This window comes from Danio rerio, chromosome 2 (assembly GCF_052040795.2).
Source record: "Danio rerio strain M-AB ecotype USA chromosome 2, GRCz13ab, whole genome shotgun sequence".
Classification (NCBI taxonomy): Eukaryota; Metazoa; Chordata; class Actinopteri; order Cypriniformes; family Danionidae; genus Danio; species Danio rerio.
Genome location: NC_141022.1, coordinates 26,658,334 through 26,685,000, shown reverse-complemented (window position 1 = coordinate 26,685,000; position 26,667 = coordinate 26,658,334). Strand labels below are relative to the sequence as shown.

The window sequence follows — 26,667 nt, the reverse complement described above, 5'->3', positions numbered from 1 at the left end:
GTTAAAAATGTTACAATTTGTTTTGCCTAAATGCTTTAAACTTCCGAAATTCTCACAGTCACAGGCCTTAAAACCAATGATAAACTTTCACTCTTTCATGGTTAAACTGTGCAGTAACTCCACAAATCTCACATGTTCTAAACTTTGTTGCTAATCAATTATAATCCAGACTCAATGTTGAACATCCTGCGATGTGACTACTGAGAATGTACAAAATGTGATATTGATGCTGAAACTATATATTGCGCAGCCCTGATTTTACATTTGTATTGTATTCACGATCTCTTGTGTTCCACAGAATTAATAGTTTTTCATTTAAAAGTGAATGAGAAAAGTCATTGTAATCACATGATTAATATGCTAATAAGTATTTTTTGTAGAATTGTCAGAAATAATACACTTACAATGAACAGCTGTTTCAGAGGTCCATCGTGTTGTGAGATGTTCCTAATCATTTTCATTAGCAGTGGGTCCTTTAGTTTAAGTGCTCTTCTCATTAGCATCTTCAGTCCATTGCCTGCAAAACAAATCCACAAACATTCATGTTCAGCTGGAGACTGATCATACATTTGAACAGATGGCATGTATTATTCATTACAGAAGATCATCAGTGACAGTACAATAAAGCACACAGGTCAATGCTTCTAACAGCTCAGTGTTAAGGTGAAAATGAGACACAGTCTCTTACTGTACCTTCACACATAATCTGAGAGTTGGTCTTGTTAGCAGCCAGGTTGATGCAGAAGGAGATGAGCTCAGTGTCGATTCTCTCTTCACCATGTTCAAACAGCATCTGCATGAGCTGCTCACAAACACACACACACACAACACAGAATTTCTTTGTAAATTACTATAGTTAGTGTAAAAATATAAATACAAAGTCCTGTCATGAAGCTCTATTGGGTGCACAGACTGAGAAGTCATACAGTATGAAATCTACTTTCAACTACAGTACATGGCACTGTTTAAAACTGGTGTTGCCTCAAAAAACCAATGAGCTTACTCCTCAACATTTAAATATTTAATTGTCGAGTAAGCAACCTGCTGCATGTTTTTTGGATGCCCTCCGCCCTCTCAGCTCCACCAGTCTATGTTTCATGTATGTTATTTTTGCAGCTGCAATGTGTTATATTCTTCTATTACAAGGCTATCAGGAATACTAATTTTCTGATTGGTCTGACACCACATTCAAATATGTTATTCCGAGATAACAACTGCTAAATAATGCAGGCTCACCTGAGAACTTCAAATAAACCTTGACACCTTGCTATGGTGTGAATAATTCTTAGGTTCCAGCCAGTTTCGTTTTTGTCAGCTTTGCGTTTTTTGACTGTTTGGTGCTATTTTGTGACTAAATAATGGGCAAGTTAGTGTATGCTCCATCAGCTGTTTTCGTTTCTCTAAGCTTTATGTTTAGTTAAACAGTTAATAAACTATTAAAGTTAAGAACAATGTTTTGTGTCAATTTTTTATGTTTTGTGGCAAATATCCATGCATACGCAGAATAAAGTACATCCAGGTTAGTAGCCCTTCAGTCTTATATATCTGTGAATATACTGGCAGCAGTAAGTATTGGTACATGCTCTGCACTAATAGTCAAAGCAGCAGCAGCAGCATAGCAGATCTATGCCACCAAAACCAAACACATAAACATTGTCAAATAGATATTCATTTCAATACTCAATCTCTGAGGAAGTTGTCTTGTAAGAAAAATCAAAACCGAAAAAATGAAACACCAAAGGTAAAGCAGACCTAAACGGTATGGCAAAGAGCTGCCACAAATAAAAGTAACACAAATGTGAGTTGACAAAAATAGAACTATTTTATACGATTATACAAACAGGAACATTAATATCAACTGACACCTGCATGATAGACCAGTACCAAAAAAAAAATCTTAGTAGTCTAAAACAGTTTGTCTTATCAGAACAGGTGGGGGGGGGGGGGGGTCCAAAGCTTGACAACACAGTTTTATTGAAGCATGTTAAAAGCATTGTACACAATGGGATGTCGCTCAAGCTTATTGAAAACTTTTTTGACATTCAAGCAATTTTAATAGCAAAATCACTTCCTGACATTAGATAGCTCTTAACAAAAAAGCAGAAAAACCCCAGTACATAATGTGACGGTGTGCAACTTTAAACTTCTGACACTCACTTATTTCACTGAAGAGGTCACCCTTATGCTTTTTCCCTGTGCTTTTATTAGAGATGCAGTGGAAAATCATTTGAGAAATCCATTCTGCATTGATTCTGAGAGTTTAAAATGAGCTTCATCGTTATGTGAAGTAGAGATCTGCGCCGGACTAAATTTTGAATCCCGCTCCTGCCACTACCCGCCAGGTTTTAGTCCGAACCTGATCGCTCCCGCTTATGTTCAGTATTCGTTGTCCCGCTGCCCGAACCGCTCCGTTTTCTAGCCGCCATGCCTGTTCCTGCTAATGGGCGGATGGAGAACAAAACCGAAAATCACCCAGATATACAGAATATATACAGAGCACCACGCTGTCTCATTCACACATATACATACGCGTGCTCGCTCGCTCAGCAGTCGGAAGCGATATTGTTAGACCGCCCGCTCCCGTGCAAAAATATACCAGTTACTGACCTCTCCCGCATTTTATTCGGAAATTTATTACCGCACCAAAACAAATCTGGTCAGGTCCCGTGATTTTCACAGTACAGCATGACGGACCGCAGACCTCTAATGTGAAGTTTATTTATAAAGTAATTTCGAGAGGATCACGAGCTTACGGCATTATTCAATGTATGATTCACCAATCAGACGATTACTGCCAGTTTAGGCAAGTTCTCTCCTTGCTCATAGGGGTTTCTCTCAGATTCCCAGTTTCCTCCCACCTTCCAAAAACGTGCAACATAAGCTAATTGACTAATCCAAATCAGTACCATAGACATGCTCCTAGTAAGTCGTTATCTCTTAAGAGCAATCACTATCTGTTCATTAGCTACTACAGCAGGGGAGATCTTAAGATCTACCTGAGCTCAAACTCCCTTCTCGCCTTGCTAACAGGAGGGAGCCCCGGGCTCGAGGATCTTATGAGCTCAGGGCTCTCTCCCGAGACAGCTTGACAAACAAGCTTTATAATCAATCATCAGCCAAGAGTGAAATCTTGAATCTGTCATTGATTGATTGTGAAATGCTTCAGCAGAGAGCTCAAATGCTGACAACAACAGGGACAGGGCTTTAGCAATTGTAAGTCATGTAAGTTGGCTTTTACGTTACGACACAGCTTACTATGAACACTCTTGTAATTCTGTTTTCAAACTTTATTAATGATTGTTTAGGTACAGGTGGTATTTGTAAAGAATCGGATGCAAGCAGAGTACAGATGTTTGTAAAGCATACAGTGAAATCTTCTGTTAAAACATAAGCTCAGAAATGATTCAAGAGAGAATTGCAATGCATTTTGATAATCTTTGAATTTCTCCTCAGCTCAAGTATTTATAGCTTAAACCTTTCCACTTCTGCTTAACCTTCTCCACTACAGCACACAAACACCTGTCCAAAAGATTGTGGGAAAAAGTTACAAGCTATCAAATTCTATTTGATCTGCAATACCTGTGTGCTCGGCTATATCGTTTTGTGCTTGAGTGCCACCAAATCATGTTTTACTGTAACTTCAGCAGCTCAAGGCAAGTGAACAACATTTAACATGGCGCATCAAATAAAAATTGGCTAAAATTTTTCGCCACAGCTCTAGTATTTAAAATATTTGCTTTACAATTTTAAGGCAGTGTTTTGCGCATAGGTGTGCACATATTCATTAGAGCCTTCATTTAATATAAACGTTGGCAATAATCATGCGCAATAATTAAAAAGAATTAAAGAAAAGAAATAAACGATGAAACAGACGGTTCCTGACAAGCAGAAGTATTAGTGTTGTCAGTGCTGGTGAAGGGATTATTATTTGTGTTTTTATTTAAGAGCCAGCAAGAGTTGAGACAATATCCCACTGTCCATTTCAATCAGATCAACACTGCGGCTGATAAAGGCCCAAAGAGACACGCTTGGCAGGACTGTTTTATGAAGATAACTAGCCAATGAATTACATGAGTGTGGGGGTGAACAATGGAAAGAGTAGATGAGAAAATAAATGAGTTGCTCCACTAGGCATAGTCATCTTGGGTGTTACACAGAAAGCTATGAATTGTTTTCCATTTGCTCTTTGCGTCTACCTTGAGATACTAATTCTGAGGAAAAGAGATTATGCCAGCACCAAAAAATGTCAGGTGTCCCCATGCCCTTGTGATTTGATGATGGCACCTATGAGGAGCTCATAATGTGCCAACACTAAGGCACAATGTTTTAATTCTATCATACACCCGGCGCAATAAGGCACAAGATATGTTTGGTGTGATTTGTTGCTATTTTCACCAGAGCAACCCTAATTTTCACGTTTTGCACCATGCTGTTTAAATATCAAGTCCATTGTCAGGACTTATGGATGTGCTGGTCTAAAATGAAGGTGTGTTAAGGCACATTGCTGGTGCATTGCTATTTTGAGGAACTAAAATAAACCATGCCGTTGACCAACTGAAAGCAGGTCCACAGTCCATTAGTTATGTGGCTATGTGGGTCTAAACGCGCACACATTGCTAAATAAACACAGGATTTACAGCAATACACAAATATTTTTATATATATAAAAAAAAAATAATTTAAATGTTATAAAAATTACTATTTACTACATAAATATAAAAACCACAGCCTCCATGCCTTCCTCACCTCAGGGGGCTTTTTCTGTTTGATCATAAAAATTTACATTTGTATAATATTATTATTATTATCAGTATAATTTATCATATGCAAATTTATATTTGTTTTAGCAAGTTTAGATTTGTCCACTTGTCGGGTTTTGGAGACGTATGCATCACCATATGAAGCATAAGAATAGGACGGTGTGTTTGGATATAACTCAGTTTTTTACCACACTTCATTATTATTGATTATTTATTAGTTTGCTGGAAATTAGAACTGAATTTAGAAATAGTTTTGAAACAAATCTTTGTGCTTTACAAATTAAATTAAATATGTAGGCTAATGGATGTCTTTAGTTGAGTGCAAACAACACAGTTTTTTAATCTACGAATGTAAAGAGTAAGGTAAAGAGAAGGTAAAGAGGCCGAATGGAGGAGGCTTGTTCTTTATCCTCACGCTGCAGATGACTTGTTTAATAGTTTTCTTGCAAATAAAGCGTTCAGTTTTTCCACTTACAAAGTCCGCCATGTAAATAGCAAATGCACCATGGAGCGACGCAACTGACTCTTAAAGGGAATGGGAGATGAGACTCTGATTAGTTTTATGCATGTTATGCTCAAAACACAGCCATAACTCACTTAGAGAATAAGCTCAACCCTGTTAGACTATGTGCTGCGACGCAAACTGTATTTTTCCATCCTTAAAATAGCAAAAGTGGATTCGGACACACCCTTAATGCTTTTGCGCCATGCACTTTAGACTTTGCGCCTAGATCATTAAAATAGAGCCCATGAACAACTTTTAAAGGTTCAGTGAAATTAAAATATATTTTTTAAAGATGTTAAGTATGTTATGTCTTGATGATTTCTATAATCTAGTGTGCTTCAAAAGAGTGTTTTTTTTCCCAAGAAGACAGATTTTTTGGACATCCGTTTTTTATCAAATCATCTGACCAATCAATTGCTCTCTAGTATCTGACATGCTCCGCCCCCTTCAAGACGATTCTTATTTGCTCTCCATTTGATGCTTGAGCTAAACCACTCTCACTGGCAAAGCTGTGATAAAAAAAAATTAAATGCTATTGGCTGTTTTTTATAAAGGGAAGGAGCTACTATATGTCCCGCCCTGTCTTCATGTGTCAATTGGGATGGTCAAACATCCCACCCAAAAAACAATGCACATTTCAAAGCACTTCACAGGACCTTTAAACTTAAAATTGTCCTTACATCGTAACCATGCACACAGAATGTAATATTGGCTTTAAAAGTGCTCATTTTGGTTTCAAAACCATCATTACCTGCATGTCTGTATCAATCCCAAAACTGCATTTCTGGAATGTGGACATTACATTGACACAATAACCACATTACCCTAATGAAGATTCGTGCTTTCTTTCTGTGAAGCTGCATTGATGTAATATGCATCATAGAAAGCGCTTTACAAATAAACTAGAATTGAATTGAGCAGACCAGTGCAGGCCTGTGAAGAGGCAGCAGTGAGCAATCAGGCCTCTCCCATATTGAGTATCACATAACCTGGTCCCAGGCCTCCAAATCACGCAGTCTAGACTCACTGGCACCTGCTTGCTCCTATTTACCAGCAATGGGAGGCCCCTGATTCGTACCCCTGAGTCATCAACCCCGTCTCTGAGCTCTCCATGGTTTCATAGCTCTGTATAACCCCTGCAAGCGTTTCCTCACACACACATACGCACACACACACGCGCACACGTGCGCACACACACACACACACACACACACCTCACAGCTTTGAGTAATTACTGCGAGACCTCTTTGTGGCAGAGGAATAGGTCCAATGCCGGGCCTCTGCTCACCAGTTCAAGACCTAGAGCTGGAGGATGTTTGATCTAAATCCTCACTTTCAAAAGACGGTCCAGGATCACTGCCAACATAGACCTGAGGGACACCAGATTCACCACCGACACACACACACGCACGCATACAATTTTTTTTTTTTGTAAACAAACAAAAAATTTATTAATAGAGGAAAGAACAAACAATGAAATGATGAAAGATAGCTACAATCAATGTAATGACAAACAAAAAACCAAAGTGTTTTATGATACAAAACCAAAAAATACAAATAAAAAATTTATGAAAGAAAAAGTCAAAGTAAACACACTGTAAAAAATGCTGGGTTCAATAAAGGAATTAAGTTCATTTGTTAGTTTTTACAAACTTAAGTGGACTGAACATAAATCATTTAAGTTATCCCAAGAGAATCGCAAGAACTGTGTTGTTTCACCTTATTTTAAATAAGCAGCAAAAAAATTATTTTGAGTGCATTAAACTAAAATGAACAAAGCATAGAATATGAAACAAAAAAAAAATCGTGGAAAGAAGTTTACTGTTTGTTTAAACTACTTTAAAAATTAGAAGAAAAAATATGATTCCTAATATTTTTGGGGATAACTTAATTGTTTAATGTTCAATCTACTTAAAGCATATAGGTGAACTTAACTTTTTCATGTTGTCCCAACTGAAATCGACTGTGTGGAACCCAGCATTATTTACAGTGAAAGCAAGGAAGAAGTAAAAGAAAAAAGAAAAAAGAAAAAAAGAAAAGAAAGAAAGAAAAAGAGAAAGAAAGAGAAAGAAAAAGAAAGTAAAGAAAAATAAAGAAAGAAAAAAGAAAAAAAGGAAGAAAGAAAAAGAGAAAGAAAAAGAAAGTAAAGAAAAAAAAGAGAAAGAAAGAGAAAAGAAAGAAAGAAAGAAAGAAAGAAAGGAAGAAAGAAAGAAAGAAAGAAAGAAAGAAAAAGCAAAGAGTATACCTCCCTAAAGAGTCCCACTGCTATTCTGACATCATGCCCTGATCGTCTCCAGGCGGATTGGCGGAGCGATTACACTGAGGAATTTTTATTTTTTAACAAGCATCTGGTAGGCATTTTCACCCAATTAGAGAAGACAAGCATTTTAAAGATGACAACTCGCTCGGGCACAAGTTGTTTCAGAGAAATTGTACCCAGGCAATTGCCGGTGACCCTGCTGAGGCCCCCTTCTATTAAATTAGCTCTGTTATTTCATTAACGCAATGTGAGAGAAAGACAGCACTACAATTAGCACACTTTACAACACATACGATACATGCATGACACACACCGCAGAACCAAAACCAGGTTTGGAATGGCATAACCTTGTAGTGTAGTACAGTAGGCATATACTTGAGAGAACACTAAATCTATACATCATTTTAGTTAGGAAAGACGATCAAGTATATACTGTGCTGCTGCAACCCATTTTAGACTTCTATTTAATTTCATATACAACCATTGCCTACACCACAAACACAATAAGCACTTTACAATCAATAAAACACATTTTGATCTGCCTCTTGTGTGACAAACTATGCGGACAATCACAGATTTGCACTATTATATTGACTGCGGTAAATGTAAACAGCCAATGATGAGTTTGATAATGAAAGTATGCAATAATGATTTGATTTATATCTCTCTATTTTTTTCCTTTTGTTATTAATTCTGGAAGACAAACTTGCAAATAACACTCCACTGTTTTTCTCCAGTCTACCTTTGATTGGAGCACCTCCAGTTCACATTCTGTGAAGTTTCCAACCATTAGTTAGATAGTTGTTTGTTAATCCTAATTGATGTTGTTTTCGAATTCAATAAATCCCTTAAAATACAGTTTGCAGCAGTGCTCATTCATTTTTGGTGGGTGCTACTAAGATTTTTCTGTTGCTCTTAAATATTTTAAATTGGAAGCACCGGTGCTACCAAATAAACAAGTTAATTTTGAGCCCTGCGAATTGTTCGATTTAAAGATGCAATGCAGCCATAAGTAGCTCTGGCGACATAATTCAAGATCTCCAGAAACCTATATAGGGCTACATTTTTAAAATGAGCTCATGTTGATCATTACCTTTGTATTGGGAAAGATGCTCAAAACCTAGTTCCTTTCAATGGACAATTCAACCAAAAATGAAAACATCAACGCAAACGGTTCTAAACATTTAGGAATTTCTTTCTTCTGTTGAATACAAGACAAGATATTCTAAAGAATGCTGGAAAAAAAAAAAACAGCCATTGATCGATTAGTAGAAACAAACAAACAATCAAACTAAAAATACTATGGAAGTTAATAGTTGCTGCTTTCCAGTAATTTTCAGTACATCTTCCTTTATGTTTAACAGAGGAAAGGAGCTCAAACTAATTTGGAACGAGTAGAGTATGAATAAATAATGACAGAATTTTCATTGATGGGTGTACTGTCCCTTTAAGAAACAAACAACAGATGAATTGCTTATCAAAAGCCCTAATCTCAACATTCCCAAGAGTGAAGAAAAGAGAAAAGGTTGCTGACCTGAGGAATGCAGTCAGTGTACGCAAACATGGATTTGGATTTGTCATCCACACTGATGTGGTAAAGGATGCGCATCACTACAAGCTTGTGTGTGTCGTCACCTACAAAAAAAAAAAAACAGTAAGAAATCAGTGTGCATGTACACTTTTAAAGCCATATCTAAATTGATCAGTCATGGTGGGTTAGATAATGTATTTACACTGGCTCGTGCCGAGAGCGAGTCATTTATCACAGCGACTGCAGATAAGAGCATGTGTGGTATGTGATTACAATCCAAACTCATTCCGCTAGGGAGAAAAAGAGCACTGATACACACACTCAAAAACAGTCTCATTAATAAGACTTTGCGCTGTTCTGTTCTCTTCTTCTTCTTTCCTAATACTGATCCTCCCTTGTGTGATAGGAAACACACTCAGATCAGTGGCGTAATCATTCATAATGAGTCTGAGCGCCGCAGTCGGGACCTGAGACACCCTAAAACACATTATCACATTGTGGATTAGAAACAGATGTGACTGCTGAGGATGTTGGAATGAAAAAAAAATGTGAGGGAAAGCCGAGTAGGTAAAGAAAAGGAGAGAAGTGGTTTGCTTGGTTTATTTAATTAGCGACACAGGAGGGATGCTTCCAAAAAAAAAAAAAAAAACCTCTATAAGAAAGAGACTTCACTGCAAGGTTATTATAGATTTGCATTTTTCAATGTTTTTAATTATTTTATTTCAGCATTAATTTTAATATTGCTGTGAATTTCAGTTTAGTTTTAATTAGCATTATTGTATTGCTAGTTTTTTGTGTATGTTTCTAAGTTTAAACGAGGGCTGCACAATATATGGTTTCAGCATCGATAGTGCAACGCGCATCTGCAATGGTCATATCGCAAGATATGCAGTGTTGATTCTGAATTATAGTTGCTCAGGAGCAACAGAATTGTATTTAATTACTGTATTCATACAGAATATACATGATTTATGCAAAAAAAAAAAAAAAAGGTATTTCTAACTTAGAATTTTTGTGTTGTATTCAGTCCAGATATCTACATTTCAAAGTGAAGACAAAATTATTTAACTTACCTCACTGGGAGATCATTGTGCTTGCTTTAAGGAATTTTGACTTATTTATTCTCAAGTTGAAAACAAAACAATTTTTTCTTACGAGTTTTTAGATATTTGGACCAAAAACAAAATGCGGTTATTTAATTTTGTACCTGAATGCGGTTAAGACTCCCCAGAAAACTGTCACATAGTGCTAATATAACTACCTTGTGAAACTGTATTCATATCTCAATATTTATTGCAGAAAAATAAATTATTGCAATTCAGATATTTTCAATATCGTGCAGCCCTAGTTTTCACAGAAGATTTCTAGTGCCTAAGTTCAGGGTTGTTAGCATGGTGGCGCAGTGGGTAGCACAATTGCCTCACAGCAAGAAGGTCGCTGGTTCGAGCCTCGGCTAAGTCAGTTAGCATTTCTGTGAAGAGTTTCGCCCCAAACCAAAAAGCATTTAGTATAGGTGAATTGGGTATGCTGATATTGGCCGTAGTGCATGTGTGTGAATGAGTGTGTATAGATGTTTCCCAGTGATGGGTTGCAGAGGGAAGGGCATCCGCTGCGTAAAACATATGCTGGATAAGCTGGCAGTTCATTCCGCTGTGGTGACCCAAGATTATTAAAAGGAATAAACCACAAAGAAAATAAATGAATGAATAAATGAAAGAATAAATGAAGTTCAGGGTTTGAGCAGCTTTCATGCACTCTTGTGCAAAAATGAAAATTAAACCGTTGTTTAAATCGGAGATGAACCAAAACTCATACAAATGCAACTTAAATGAATAAAAGTAAAAAAAAAAATGTCTGTAGATTGTAAATAAACTTTTTAATAATAAGGTAATACGAAAAAGTTTAACAGACCTAGTTTACATTTTATGGTGGTTGATGAAAATATGGAACATGTTTATGTTCATATAGAAAATATATTTTATATATAAAGTATAAATGTGCTTTGACCAATGTGTTTTGCTGTAAAAGTGGCATATACCTTACAGGCATTCCCTAAAATCTGCCACAGAAAGAGTGCTTATTAGTTTTCATTCATTCATTTTCTTGTCGGCTTAGTCCCTTTATTAATCTGGGGTCGCCACAGCGGAATGAACCGCCAACTTATCCAGCAAGTTTTTATGCAGCGGATGCCCTTTCAGCCGCAACCCATCTCTGGGAAACTGCTTATTAATTTTGAAAATTATTATTATTTGTGCTAAATATCATAACTTTTTTTTTTTTAAATATCTTTAAAAATTTTTGTTTATTCTTCTCTTTTTCAGTCATTGTTTCATTATTATTTTATTTTTTAAAAATTCTATCCATTTTATTCTTTCGTTCACTTTTTATGCTTATTTATTTATTCATTTATTTTTATATATTTTTGGTTACAGAATACCAACCATTATTTTTTATTTAGTTAACATGCAAACTGACTATCAGCAGCAACTTTCTGATGTGTTTTTTTATAGGACAGTATTTTGGGATTTTACAGGCAGTGAAAGACGCATCTAAATTATATCGATACAGAATGTGGCACTGTCATTGCATAGTTTTTTTTATTTTTCAGATTTATCTGAGACGGCATTCTCTATATTTTAGTGACTATAGTATGCAGGGGTTGGCCTGGGCAGGTCGTCGTTGGCCGGAACATGTGCTTCTTGTTACTGACCGTGTTTCTGCCTCACCTCAGTCAAAGGTTTTACAACGGCAGTCAGGCAGCCTTTTAAACTCACTTCTAACTGCTGAAGCGTGAATGGCTGACACATGGAAAAAACGTGCAACAATTAAGCCCTTCCATCTAATCATGAGAATGATTTACAAAGCAGCGTTTGGTTCATTTTGTTTCCGAGGTGACATTTGAGCTGGTTAAAAAAAAAAGAGCAGTGTGTCACATGCCTCAACTGACCAGAAATATTGTGCTTGATGCCTGATACTGCATTAAAAAAACTGTGTTATAAATGAAAAACAGACACATTTCAATGGTATGTAAATGTGGGTCTATTTGGTAAATGTATTTGGTTTTACTCGAATTGGGATATCTGATTGAAATGGACATAATTTAAGTTTATTCTGTGTGCACCCGCTTCTGCCAAAGCAGGTTTTTAGTTTCGCTGTAACTCTCATTTTGCAGCTTGAACAGAAAATCAGATGTATGTATATCGTATGTACGTAAAGCAGATTTAAAGTCAAATATTCAGGCATTACTGACTTTCCAATTCAAAGATTTCTAAATGTTTAGACACATTCTATACATAAAATATGCACACACACATATGCACACAGAGGAAATAGCGTGTCTCCTAAATGTGGTTTGTCAAGCCCACTCACCAGCATAATTTCTTTTTGGATTGCATATATACTCACTGGCCACTTTATTAGGTACACTTTACTAGTACCAGGTTGAACCCCTTTTTGCCTTCAAAACTGCCTTACAACTGTCAACTTTAATGCTTTCCATTCATATTGAATGGGTGACGTCAAGCGTTGCCGAACTTCATTGTGGATCCGTCGGCGCTGCTTCAGAGGCTTTGCTCGCTGCAAAAGTTGGGACTTGCTCAACTTTTCAAGCACCGACAGAAGCATTAGCCAATCAGATCGCTGTATGAAAATACACCAGCTCAGACAGTATCCTATTGCTAACTAATTTCATTGGCTGACGCTGCTATGACGATCGCATCAGCCCCAACTTCAGACACGCCTTCTGTCAATTGTTGACGCTGAAGCCCTGTGTGAATGGGGCGTTAATCCATCGTGACATATATTCAACAAGGTACTGGAAATATTCGTCAAAGATTCTGTTCCATATTGACATGACAGCATCACACAGTTGCTGCAGATTTGTCAGATGCACATCCATGATGCGTTTCTCCTGTTCCACCACATCCCAAAGGTGCTCTATTGGATTGAGATCTAGTAACTGTGGAGGTCTTTTGAGTACAGTAAACTCATTGTCATGTTCAAGAAACCAGTCTGAGATGATTTTCGCTTTATGACACTTTATGCATTATCCTGCTGGAAGTAGCCATCAGAAGATAGGTAAACTGTGGGCATAAAAGGATGAACAGGGTAAGCAACAATAGACTGTGGTGTCAATTGGAACTAATGGGCCCACAGTGTGCCAAGAAAATAACCACCACCATCAGCCTGAACCGTTGATACAAGGCAGGATGGATCCATGCTTTCATTTTGTTGATGCCAAAACTCTACCATCTGAATGTTGCAGCAGAAATCGAGATTCATCAAACCAGGTGATGTTTTTCCAATTTTTAATTGTCCAATTATGATGAGCCTGTGTGAATTGTAGCCTCAGTTTCCTGTTCTTAGCTGACAGGAGTGACACTCGGTATGGTGTTCTGTTGCTGTAGCCCATCCGCCTCAAGGTTTTTTTAGAGATGCACACTTTTGTATACCTCGGTTGTAACAAGTGGTTATTTAAGTTACTGTTGCCTTTCTATCAGCTCGAAAAAGTCTGGACATTCTCCTCTGACCTCTGGCATCAACAAGGCATTTGTCCCAATAGAACTGCCGCTCACTGGATATTTTCTCTTTTTCGGACCATTCTCTGTAAACACTAGAGATGGTTGTGCAAAAAACTACCAGTAGATCAGCCTGCCTGGCACCAACAACCATGCCACTTTCAAAGTCACTTAAAATTACTTTTCTTCCCCATTTTGTTGCTTGGTTTGAACTGCAGCAAATCGTCTAGACCAGGGATGGGCAAACTCAGTCCTGGAGGGCCGGTGTCCGGCACAGTTTAGCTCCAACACTTATCAAACACACCTGAACATGCTAATCAGTGTCTTCAGGATCACTAGAAATCTATACGCAGGTGTGTTTGATTAGAGTTGGAGCTAAACTGTGCAAGGCACCGGCCCTCCAGGACCGAGTTTGCCCACCCCTGGTCTAGACCATGTCTTCATGCCTAAATGTGCCGGCAGCTAGCTCTCTGCAACTCTCACATGGTCGCCCACTGAAGCTAAGCAGGGCTGCGCCTGGTCAGTACCTGGATGGGAGACCACATGGGAAAGCTAGGTTGCTGCCGGAAGTGGTGTTAGTGAGGCCAGCAGGGGGCGCCCAACCTGCGGTCTGTGTGGGTCTTAATGCCCCAGTATAGTGACGGGGACGCTATACTGCTCAGTGAGCGCCGTCTTTCGGATGAGACGTTAAACCGAGGTCCCGACTCTCTGTGGTCGTTAAAAATCCCAGGATGTCCTTCGAAAAGAGTAGGGGTTTAACCCCGGCATCCAGGCCAAATCTGCCCACTGGCCTTCATCCATCATGGCCACCTAAACATCCCCATAAACATTCAATTGGCTGCATCTCCTTTCCACCAATCAGCTGGTGTGTGGTGTGCGGTCTGGCGCAAAATGGCTGCCGTCGCGTCATCCAGGTGGATGCTGCACACTGGTGGTGGATGAGGAGATCCCCCCCACTATGTAAAGCGCTTTGAGTGCCCAGAAAAGCGCTATATAAATGTAAGGAATTATTATTACTATTATTATTAAATGCATAGAATTGCTGCCATGTGATTGGTTGATTTGAAGTTTGCGTTAATTGTAAATGTATATAGGTTAATATATTTGGTAATTTTGACAATAATATAAGTAGAGTAACTAACTAATGGCCATTATTTACTAACAATTCAATGCTGGACCAGAGTCAGTGATTTAGCTTGGACTATGATTACCAAGCGTAAAGACACCATTCAAATGCTTTATCACAATGCAATTGTTTTGAGGTTTTTGTCCTCAAAATGCTTCAGTGTGTGGCACTACTTTCTTACACATTAGATCCAAAGCCTTTTGTTATATTTTGATTAGATTTTTGAAGGCTGTGTGATTTGAAACAAATGAAATTGTTTGATGTAGTGATATGGAACAGTAATGCGGTCAAGACCTGCCTGGAACTACTTTAGCTGTAGGAGTGGGCAATTTGAAAAAACTTTTTTTAGGAAAATCGTGATTCTATGTGATGTTGGTTTGACAGTGTGCATTTATCTAAAATTAATTGCACTTACTGGAATGTTCATCAGCCAAAAAAAAACAAGTATTTAACAGCCCTGTGGTGTAATTATTATTACTTTTACAGAGATGACCAAATTTGGGGAAACAATGGTTACCGAGCAGAGCCGTGAGTTTGGGCAGCAGTCCCACATGCACCATCTTAGTTCGCAGCCCCGTATCAAAGGAGAGGTTGTGGAGAAGCCGCAGAGTCACATTCATCAGGTCTTCATGTTCACATGTAACCAGATGAGCCAGTTTCTCCACGACGTCCATCTCAGCCTATCACACACACAAACACACAAGTACATGTTAACCATTTTAAATTTAATGCTGAAAAAAACTACATCAAATTATTTCAACAATCTTTTTGGAAAAAAAATTATTTGGAGCAGTGAAAAAAAGAATCATCTTCTTTTCTCAGTTGCTTCTACCAAAGCCAGACTTATGTCAACATGTGTTTTCATGTATGACCATGATGAAAGATTTTCAAAACCAAAAGTCCACTCCTTTTATCTACGACAGGGGTTTTGTTAAGGAACACAGGCATAAAAACAACTTCTGTCTTGATAAATGCTCATTTAAAGCCAGTGTGGATTGATTCCAGGTGGACTGAACGTGAAGTCATGTAGGATACGAAGGACAAGACTCTTCACAGCAATGACAGATACATCCCGATATACCGATATTTCCTTATTGAGGAGAAACGCTTACGTTTTTTTGCATTCCCAAAAATACTTCAAAGAGTTTAACCAAAGAAGAAACATTTCTCTTAATTTATTTGAACAATTTCTCTTCAAAAGATCTCAATGTATCATCAGGAGACACGGGTATTCATTTAATTTAGCTTGTGTATATTATTTTATCTTATTTTTTGTAAGTGCTAATAGCCTTTGGTATTTTCAAAGGATGGGAGCTTGGGTTTAAATTGATATAGAAAAAAACAACAACATCATTACTGTTAGGCCCAATCCCAATTTAATTTTTGTACTCCTATCCCTTCCCTTTACCCTTGGCCTTTAAAACAGAGTGTGAAGGGGAAGGGCTTCAAAACTTACCCATAAGAAATTGGACAGCAGATGTCATCATATGTCATCATGAGATCTAGCTTAATATGAGATTGATGATTGTGACTGCTGTAGTGAATGCAGTTGTTATTTTTTGGTATATATCTTCAGGACATCACAGAAGGCATATATTATGTTAACGATCTAATGTGACAACAGGATTGTAACTATACTGTGCATTTACACAGTGGCCATATTCATTGATGTAAACGCAAGAAAACAACATTAACATTATAGTAGACACTGTAAAAAGCTCATTCACAGCCACTACACTTTCTGACAGGGTATTGAAGTGTCACAGAGTGTCAGAATGTTGTGGGACTGCTGTACAGTAGTTATTTAATGAATTATAGAAAGCGAAATTTTGCAGTTTTTCATATATTAAAACATGTGTTTCTTTGTTGTAAAAATTTGTGATAATGACCAAAAAAATACTAATTTGTGGATCTCTCTCTACTTCTGGGTGCAGCTTTGATGCCGTTGTAGCTGGTGTATTCTGAGAAATTTTCTTACCCCTTGGTTTTGAAAAATCTCTTTTTCAAGAACTATCTAGCCTTTCCCTTAGCCCTACGCCTTCAAGCTAAAGAGAATTGGGACACCAATGAGGGGTAAGGGGAAGGACTAAGGGGTAGATTGGGATTGGGCCTTAATATCATCATGTTTACAACGTTAAATAGGGTAAAATGCACCACAAATAGGCATGGGCCGGTGTAAGATTCTGACGGTATGATAACCTTGGATAAAAATATCACAGTTTCACAGTATTGTGATTACTGCTGTAAAATTTATTCTTTTTAAATGTCTTGGTAAAAAACAAAAACTTTTTCGACTTTTGAACGCAATATATTTTTTGTTTTGAAAGATTTTAAATATTTTGGAACAGTAAACATGTCAGGCTAAATAATGAAAATAAATCAGACTTCTGCTGTCAACATTAGTTTCAAAGCACAGATTTTTTTACAATTTATAACTGCATCTTTGGATATCTTTTCTGTTAGAGATACTGTTGTCCTAAAAGTAAAAAAAGAAAAAAAGTAATTAAGAAATCTTTTTTTTTTTTTTAACAGAAAATGTTGCCGGTTTTAAAACCTTGACCTTTCCAAACCGCGGTATACCTTGAAAACGATTATCATCTTTTGCCTAACCACAAATCAACTAATCGCCAATGGAATGAATCAGATTCAACCAATCAAAACAGAAAAGACTTTCTGAAAGAAAGTGTTTAACGGGGCCTGATATTTGATCAAATATTTATTAAAAAGAGCCAAAGCTACAATGCTACTTATAAGAAAAGTTTATTTAGACCTCTGATGAATATAAACTTACTAAACATGACCTCCAAAATAAAATTAACAACCTTTAAAATGACATCAGGGCTCAAAAAATCCAGTAGCCAAATGTCCCAGGGTTGTTGTTTTTTTAGTCAGGCTCCCAAAATCTATCTACATGCAATGTGATAATCCATCTATATAGATATTTAACTACTCTGTAACATATTAGAATGTCTTTATAGCTGCAAAAATAAACAATGAAACAATGTTCACTTAACATCATTTTTCAGTTATTTAAAAAAATAATTAAATAAAAACGTTAAAAAAGTTAAATATTACAATTTTGGTTTTTTAAAAAAAATAAATGTATAGTCTATACCAAATAGCGTTATATATTTTTATTTATTAAATGTATGTTTTGTTTTTATTTAATAAATAATGTATTTTCTATTTGGGCTACTTTAATTTATGTTCGGGCTACCAAAAACTGAAGAGTGCCTGCCGGATGTGCTGCCAGAAATTTGCAAGCCCTGAACATAATGGGGCACTTGTGGAAGACATTTGTGAAATAAAAACTTAAAAAAAGTCTCACCATATCATTCTTGTTCTCCAAGAAGATGCTGAGTTTTTTGAGGAAGGAGACCACCAGCACCAGCAGCTCCTCATTCTCCCGGTCTAAAGACTTGACTAGCAAGTGCACAATGTTCTTGTTCCTCATCTTGAGCTCGGTGCGAGTGTCCTCAGACAGGTTTAACAGCAAGTAGAACGCAACTAGAGGAGGAAGAGGAGGAACACAAAAACCTGGCCTCATGGATGATGCTACAAAACAGAGTAAAACAAATCTAACAATTCATTTGCTATACCTCGCAGCAGCTGCTCCTGTTTGACCAGCAGGCTTTGGTACTTCTTGAAGGTTTTCTCATGCTCCTTCCTCAAACTATGGTTGTCGGGGTCTTCATCACGTGGGTGTGTTAAGGGTAGAACTGGGCAGTACATTGAGTTTTTTTTTTTTAAACAATGAGGAATAAAATGAGGCAATGTTGTTTTTTTACCGACATACAACAGCTTGATTGGAGCACATTTGAAAAATAGTAGAGATGCTATGAGGATAAAGTGCTGCTATGAGGATAAAGTGCATGATCTAATTTGTCCTGGACAGGTTTTTATGATTTATATTAAGGTCTTTAAAATAACTTGTAAGAAACAGTTAACGTATCGTTTGAAGTGGTTTGTCTTGTCAGAAGCTCTGGCAGATATTATACAGATATATTCTCCATCTGTAAATGATAGAAAATGTTTCAAATATATTTCTATTTTGCTGCAGGGGTGTATTCGATCCTTATGTGTATGTGTTTCCACTAAACTTAAGTGAACAAGCTGACATGCAGACCAAATGGGCAGGGTGCTATAACTTAGAGGCGAAAATGACTAAAACACACATATGCAAACATATTTGCTGTTGAACAATAAATGTCCCATATGTACAATTTAAAACCTACAATTAGGTTAATTTTTAATCGCAACAAAAGTTGCAGCTCATCCAGAACGCAGTGACCAGAATTCTTATAAGAACCAGGAAATCAGAGCACATCACACCTGTCCTCAGGTCTTTAAACTGGCTCCCAGTTACATTCAGAATAGATTTTAAAGTATTATTACTTGTCTATAAATCACTAAATGGCCTAGGACCGTAATACATTACAGATATGCTCACTGAATACAAACCAAATAGATCACTCAGATCTTTAGGATCATATATTCCAAGAGTTCAGTCAAAGCAGGGTGAATCGGCTTTCAGCAACTATGCCCATCGCTGCTGGAATCAGCATCCAGAAAGGATCAGATGTGCTCCAACATTAGGCACATTCAAATCCAGACGGAAAACACATCTGTTTAGCTGTGCCTTTACTGTGCTATGTCCGACAGATCACACTGTTATGTCTTTCTTTTCTTCTTCATTCAAGAGTTCACACTTAGCTGATGATTTATAAAAGCTTGTTTGGCATGCTGTTCCGGGAGAGAGCCCCTAGCTCAAGGGCTTCTTGAGCCCGGGGCTTCCTCCCGTTGGCAGAGCAAGAGGAGAGCCTGAGCTCGGTGGATCTCAGAACTCCCCTGCTGCGGTAGCTAAGGGAACACAAGGGATTAGACAAAGCTTGGTTGTTATGTATGTTGAATGTCTTTGGATGGTGGGAGGAAACCGGAGAACCCGGGGAAAACCCACGCGGACACAGGGAGAACATACAAACTCCTCACAGAAACACCCACCGGTCCTGTGGAACCAGGGCTGGCAGTGTTCTTGCTGTGGGGCTCACAGTGCTAACCACTGGGCCGCCGTGCCGCCCAATCAGAGGTAAAGGAGGAGAATAGGGGAGGAGGGGGGTTTCTTCCAAACGAAGATAAAGTGAACTAAAAACTGTGGCTATTTATAGTAGCTTAGGGCTCATATGATTGGAAGATAGTGATTAGCAAATGTGAGACCGTCTGTGATAAATCATAGGCACGTGATCCTCTCGAAATTAGTTTATGAATAAACTTCACTTCTTTTATAACCTGTTTTTAACACATTTTAATCTCAATTATTTTTATTATTTATTCTTATTTTCTTATACTTCTCTTTTATTTCTGTTAATGTAAAGCACTTTGAATTGACACTGTGTATGAAATGTGCTATATAGATAAACTTGCCTAAGTTACCTTGCCTTGCCTTATTTTTATGATAGCAGCCAGTTTAAATCGCTACTGTAATAAATTTAATTCCTGCTACAAAAGGCATACCTTATGGTTCTAGATTAGAATGGAAAATGTTGAATTTAACCCCTTTTTTCCCCATAACATGTTGCATAGTCTATATGGATTTACTCACGTCAATTTAAAAACAAATATAAAAATTATTTAATTAGACAAAAATGAACAGCATGTACAGGCTTATTTTCAGGATTATTAGCCCTCCTGTTACATTTTTATTCTTTTATATTTTTTGCCCAAGTTCTGTTTAAAAAAAGACTGTAGAATTTACAAGACATGTCACTCGTATTGATTTGAATGGGTCAATATGACAAATGAAGCCCAGCCTTCTAGTACAGGAGCGAATCAGCGATTGCTGTAGACTGTTGATTCACCGGGGCAGGGGTTAAAACCAGACGTAAATTTCTGCTGACTTTGTGTGATTTAAACGTTTAGAAATGAAACTAAAAGACAGTTATGTTTAATTTTATTGTTGATTCCTAATATGAAGTGTTATCAAAAGCTTGGCAATCAATTTTGGACAATTTGATATTTCCCTGTTCAAACAGAATGTCCGAGCATACTGCCCGAGAGGTGTTTCAAAGACAGCCGCCGAGTGAAATGACTTGAATTAAAAAAATATATTGCTTAAGAAGGCTAAAATATTGACCTTGAAATTAGTTTAATTTTAAAAATAAATTCATTATGAAGAAAACTCTATACAGTGTGCACACCCGAAAAGATACATTTGATGACTTGTGGTTTAAATGAATTGAGTGGATTACTCCCATTCAACCTAATGTCTTTTTCCAATAGATTTTTTAAATGAGCTTTTACTGTTAATATTGTTTTCACCCCCCTCCCCCCGTTTTCTTTCTTCGGATTATAGTTTTGATAGGGATGTTGTAAAACAAGGCAAAGGAATATGTTGTTCTGTGGCTGTCACAAAGAAATTTGTGCTTCCTCTTTGATCCCTGATTGGGGAATTTAAACTGGAAAAGCTGGAAAAGTGACATAAGTCTACTGATGCTATGAACTGTATCTCTCTGCAATAAAAACTAAATTAAAAAAAAAATGTAATGAAAAAAAAATAGTAATAGAACAAATAAGAATTTTGCATAAGAAAATTTCCTTGCTCCATTAAATATCAATTGAGAGGTATTTGAAATAAAAATTTCCCAGGAGGGCTAATAATTTTTATCTTACCTGTATATCAGCTGATTTGCTAAATAATGTAAACATTTTACAGCTAAATCAGCTAAAAACTAAATATTATAATAATACTGAGATGTTATTACTACTGAACCCCGGAAGGGACGTAGTGGAGGAGAAAAAAAATGGCTGAGTGAAAAAAAAATGGGTAAAAGAAAAAAATGGGTGGAAGGAAAATATATATTTAAGTTTTAGCGTTTTATCGCAAAGTTTTGCATTATCTCGCAAAGATGTTTTGCGTTCCCTCGCAAAGATGTTTTGCGTTCTCTTGCAAAACCGTTTTCTCCACAAACACTTCCTGTTTACTTCTCACATGTAAACCCTTCTGTTTTTGCCGAAATTCTCCCATATTTTACCATTCTATCCCACTTTCTTTACATTAAATCTGTGTGTCGATCGTCGCCTTTCATATGCAACCTCTGAACCAGTGAATGCATGTATAAGCGCTGACTGACAGACGCGCTCCGTACAATAAACTGATCCCAGATCAGTGTCTGTATCGCAAAACATTTTTGCGAGGGAACGCAAAACTTTGCGAGAGAACGCAAAAACTTAAAAATATATATTTTCCTCCCACCCATTTTTTTCTTTCACCCATTTTTTTTTCACCCAGCCAATTATTTTCTCCTCCACTACGTCCCTTCTGGGGTTCCGTATATTACAGTATATCACCCAGTGCTAGATAAGCATAATATTAGTTTAGAATAATTTGCTTTCTTTTTAATTTAAGTTCACATCTCTTATTAATTTTGTCAAGAACAAAAAAAAAATGCATTTAATTTTGGTTTGCTTATTGTTCATATTGTATTTATTTTATTATTGTTATTATTATTTATTTTGTTTGTTTGTATTTTCGTTCGTTCGATTATATAATTTATTTATTTATTTATTTATTCATTTATTCATTTTCTTGTTGGCTTAGTCCCTTTATTAATCCGGGGTTGCCACAGCGGAATGAACCGCCAACTTATCCAGCAGGTTTTTACGCAGTGGATGCCCTTCCAGCCGCAACCCATCTCTGGGAAATTATTTATTTATTTATTCATTCATTTATTCATTCATTCATATTATTTAGAGGATTTTGGTTAATGATACATTCATGTTTTCCAATTTGTTTCAGAACCAAGACCCATCTTTTCAGCAATAAAAATCTGCATGTTTGAAAAACATGAAAAAAAAACAATTAACAGAACAATCGCACAAAAGTTTGCTTTAAATCAAACCAAACTTGCTTAGTCTGAACTATTTTTGTTTGCTTTTTTGCTAAAAATTTGCTAAAAAAGAGAGAGAGAGATTGACAGAAAGGATATAAGCTTTGCTCTTCTTCTCCAACTCGTCCTGCCACAGGTCATATTTCTTCAGCTCGTGCTCGATGACGTTCATACACAGCGCTCCGATCTTATAATGTGTAATGAGCCCATGGAATTGAGAAAAACTGCAGGAAAGACAAAGTCATGATGGCCTGTCCTCCTTCGACCTCTCCTGGCACATTCAGAGATACAATCTAGACGACGGCCAGTATGCAGAGTCTGACGTGCCAGATGAATTTCATACTCTAGTTCTGATTAGTGCATAAACAGAGCTGAAAGATCAGACCAAACAACTCATCATACATTTCAAATACATCCTTCAAACGTCAAAGTCATTCTCGCTCGCGGAAAGAAATTTCAACATTAGCCATCTGATGGTGAGGGCCAAGGAAAACCTTCAAATCAGAAGGCACACTTGCATTGCTCGAATAAATGCTGACAGCTATCTCAGAAAAGCAGTAACCTGATCTGCGGCCACTAAAGATGTTTTGAGAATGTACTGTATGACGGGTTTCTTTAAGGCTTATAAAAGAGAATGATTACAAGAAAGAAAAATGCTAAATAGAGAAATCGCACTACTGCTCTGAAATACAATATGCTGTGTAATTCTCTCACTTCAATAATGTTCATAAGATTTTTTGTTTTGTTTTGAAAGAAGGCTTTTTTTTTACTGATCAGGGCTGCATTTATTTTTTATTTATTTAAAATAAAATATAACTGTGAATACAAATATTGTCATGAATAGTATAGTAATTTAAATAGTTCACACAAAAATGAAAATTCTGCCATGAATTATTCACAGTTGACTTGTTTCAAAGCAGTTAGTTTTTTTGTTTTGTTGAACACAAATGAAGATATTTTGAAGAATGTTGGAAACCTATTGCCATTGACATCCATAGTAGGAAAAAAAATATAATGGAAGTCAATGGTTACAGGTTTGTTACGATGGCCAGAAATTTTAAAGGAAGTTTCTAGCTATCTTTAAATATCTTTCAGCAGAACAAAAAAAAAATAGTTTTGAGAGAACTATCCCTTTAAAATATAACTTTCCTTTCACTTATTTAAAATATATAAGAAAACTGAAATTTAAGCATGTTTACTTCAGTGTCACACAATCCTATCGTTCTAGTGTGTTTTGAATCAACACATGTCTGTGAATTATTATAAATATATATTTATAAAATATAAAATATAGTTTGAATTTGTTTTGTTGGTTGTAGAAATTATGTTTTAAAACTGTTGAATTTAGAGACATAACTTCTCAGAGAGTTCACATTGCTGACAGCACTTTTAATCTGCCTTCATCAGCAAGCTGCCCTGTTAAAGCACCACAAAAACAAAAAAACAGCAAGGCTGTTGTCAAAAGAGCAATGAACTGTAAACAAATTGTGTACCTTGAGAAGCAGAAAAATACATAGATGATGGTAGTTGCTAACTCCACACTGTGTTTCCAGTCCTCTCTCAGTACGCGAGCCAGGGCTCCAAGTGCAGTTTCTGAAATACATTAAATACATACTAATTACTGGTATAGATTAAACCTATACACTTATAATACAACCATAATCTGGATACTGTTTTTGTATTCAAGGCCATTTTGTTTTATATAAGAATTGTCATGTTATTAAGCAGTCATAAACGCTCCTAAAATTTAACAGGCTATTACCTACAACCCAACTCAGGATCGAAATGATTTACTCTAATGGGTTTATATTAGATAGCTCACTCACTCCTTGTAAGTCTTTTTAAATTGTTTGTTAAAATATTTTTTGACAAACCAAATATTTTAATTTCAGTTCATCACACTGTGTGTGTGTGTGTGTGTGTGTGTGTGTGTGTGTGTGTGTGTGTGTGTGTGTGTGTTTGTGTGTGTGTGTGTGTGTGTGTGTGTGTGAGAGAGTGAAGAGGGAAAGAGAGAGAAACTGAGGCCTCGTTTACACTAATCTGTTTTAGTTATAAAACACATAAGTTTTGCTAAATTGCTACGGTTATGCCATGCATCCACACTACGCCGGAGTTTTCGAGCGTCAAGAACAGAGCGTTTTGGAAAAGCTGTAGAGGCCGTTTTCATTCTAAAACGCTGCTGATCCATCTCAGTGTGGATGAGGGAAAACAGAGACATCTGAAAACTGAGGCAGGGATGCAGACATTCACCTCTCTAATTGTATATAAAGTAGCCTTCACACAGTTCAGTCTTGCATCATTTCCTTGTAAGTTCAGACTTCCCAATTTGATATGGAAAACAAACTCCTGAGGACACGTCGGGTAAATCTTCAAAGGGAAACGTATACTCTATAACCTCATTCACATCACCCCGACAATGTTGTTTCACTTTCTCAACAATAAAATGAAAACCTGAAATGAAGAACTGCCTATTTTTATTTTAATATTAACTTAACAGACACCAAAAATGTTGAGGCGTTGTGTAGCAGCATATTTATATGAGCGTCATCTTCACTGTATGCATATTTACAACAAAATGGTGCCTAAAACTTAACTGCCTCCTTTCATTTTTTATTGAAAATACGAAACATACCCTCTCTTTTGCTCAAAATCAGTTTAATAATTAATTATGACTATTATAAAAGTATAATGTGCACAATAAGTTTATATTATAGGAAATAAAGGCGAGCAATGTGCAGAATCAGTGTATGCAGTCACATTAATTAAGATATTAACCTAACGTATCTTTAGGCTCAGCTAAAACACATTACCTGAGAACAAGTAATAGATTCAAAAGTCCAAAGTCGGGGAATATGCCGTTAGATATAGACAACAAGATTAATTAAATATCACATTAACAAATATAGTAAGATTAGCTCCCGCAGTAGATTCTTGATAAACAGTCCGACGCGCACAGCTTATACATGGGTTAATGTGCTCAAAGCAAGCTGCAATGCATGCCAGAGTGTGTGTGTGGTCACGTGATGTGCATTTACAGCGGTGTAGTATGGAATGAGAGCTGTTCAGAAACGCTGGGTAAAATGCTAGTGTGGACGCGGGTCATTTTCATTCTAAAACGCCGTTTTAAAACTAAAACGTATTAGTGTAAACGGGGCCTGAGAGCTGTGTCAGATAGCGACCATTCCAAACATGCATGGTCAATATAGAGCTTCTGATTTTTGGGGCATTTTGTGGAGTAGTAAATGAGCATATAAAACCATTTCTAAAGTTTTTTTTTAAACTTAACTTAATTAGGGCACTTCCCTATAATTTAGATATCACAGAAAAAACTTATCTTACTGAATCAATGCAGCACAGGGCACCTTTAACTAAAAATGATATTTTTGACACTGAATGAAACTCCATACAGTATATTACTGGCTTCAGAATATTTTGTATGACCTTTGTTAAAGTTCTCAGAAGACACAGTTTGTACTGTTTATTCACTTTTTAACAACTATACTTTTTTTAAAAACATTTTTATATCACTTTCATAAATCACAATTTTAATGAAACCTTATCCTATGATAAAAAAGCTGAAATTTCAACATCATAACATCATTTTTCACTGTCACAACCCTTCAACTCATTAAAATCCACAAATTAAGGTTCAGCATTTATGTAATGTAGTCTCAATTATATGTATGTGTGGTCAACTATTTATAGTAGTTACTATATTAATAGTATATATGTACTCTATAGTCAGATGGTTAACTGTTGTAAAGCTCCATAATTATTTGTCTTATACTGTATTTTTGTGCTTAATGCAATGCACAGATTATATTAGTGTTTTACAATTTATTTTTGCTAAAACTGTATATGAATAATTGTTAATAGCCGCTTCAAAAGAATAAACTGAACAAAATAAATTCCTCACAGGATTAAACCAACTCAATCCAAAAGACCTTTAGATCTTTTAGCTTTATAGTTAAAGTGCTTTTTCTACAACTGATTCTACAATCTGATATACCTGATTGGAAAATACATAAAAGTTTCTTTTACCAACATTACAGTTAACTTAATGAAGTTTGTTATCTGTACCTAGA

The 26,667-nt window shown here is 36.5% G+C and overlaps 2 protein-coding genes and 1 long non-coding RNA gene across 3 annotated transcripts in view; 1 reads left to right on the top strand and 2 right to left on the bottom strand.

Annotated features, from left to right (window-relative positions):
* Positions 1–26,667, bottom strand: part of kifap3b (kinesin-associated protein 3b) — a 78,995-nt gene that overhangs the window by 46,076 nt on the left and 6,252 nt on the right. Inside the window, 8 exon segments of the mRNA NM_001144045.1 lie at positions 405–517; positions 694–802; positions 9,060–9,160; positions 15,217–15,379; positions 18,028–18,206; positions 18,299–18,397; positions 22,682–22,806; positions 24,076–24,175. Coding sequence (NP_001137517.1) covers positions 405–517; positions 694–802; positions 9,060–9,160; positions 15,217–15,379; positions 18,028–18,206; positions 18,299–18,397; positions 22,682–22,806; positions 24,076–24,175 — 989 coding nt within the window.
* Positions 1–26,667, bottom strand: part of csrnp1a (cysteine-serine-rich nuclear protein 1a) — an 811,199-nt gene that overhangs the window by 779,760 nt on the left and 4,772 nt on the right. The gene's annotated exons all lie outside the window — the stretch shown is intronic.
* Positions 6,750–13,838, top strand: LOC147846342 (uncharacterized). Its single transcript, XR_015478497.1, has 3 exons — positions 6,750–6,906; positions 6,960–10,458; positions 11,982–13,838. It is a non-coding gene; the product is annotated as an uncharacterized LOC147846342 (long non-coding RNA).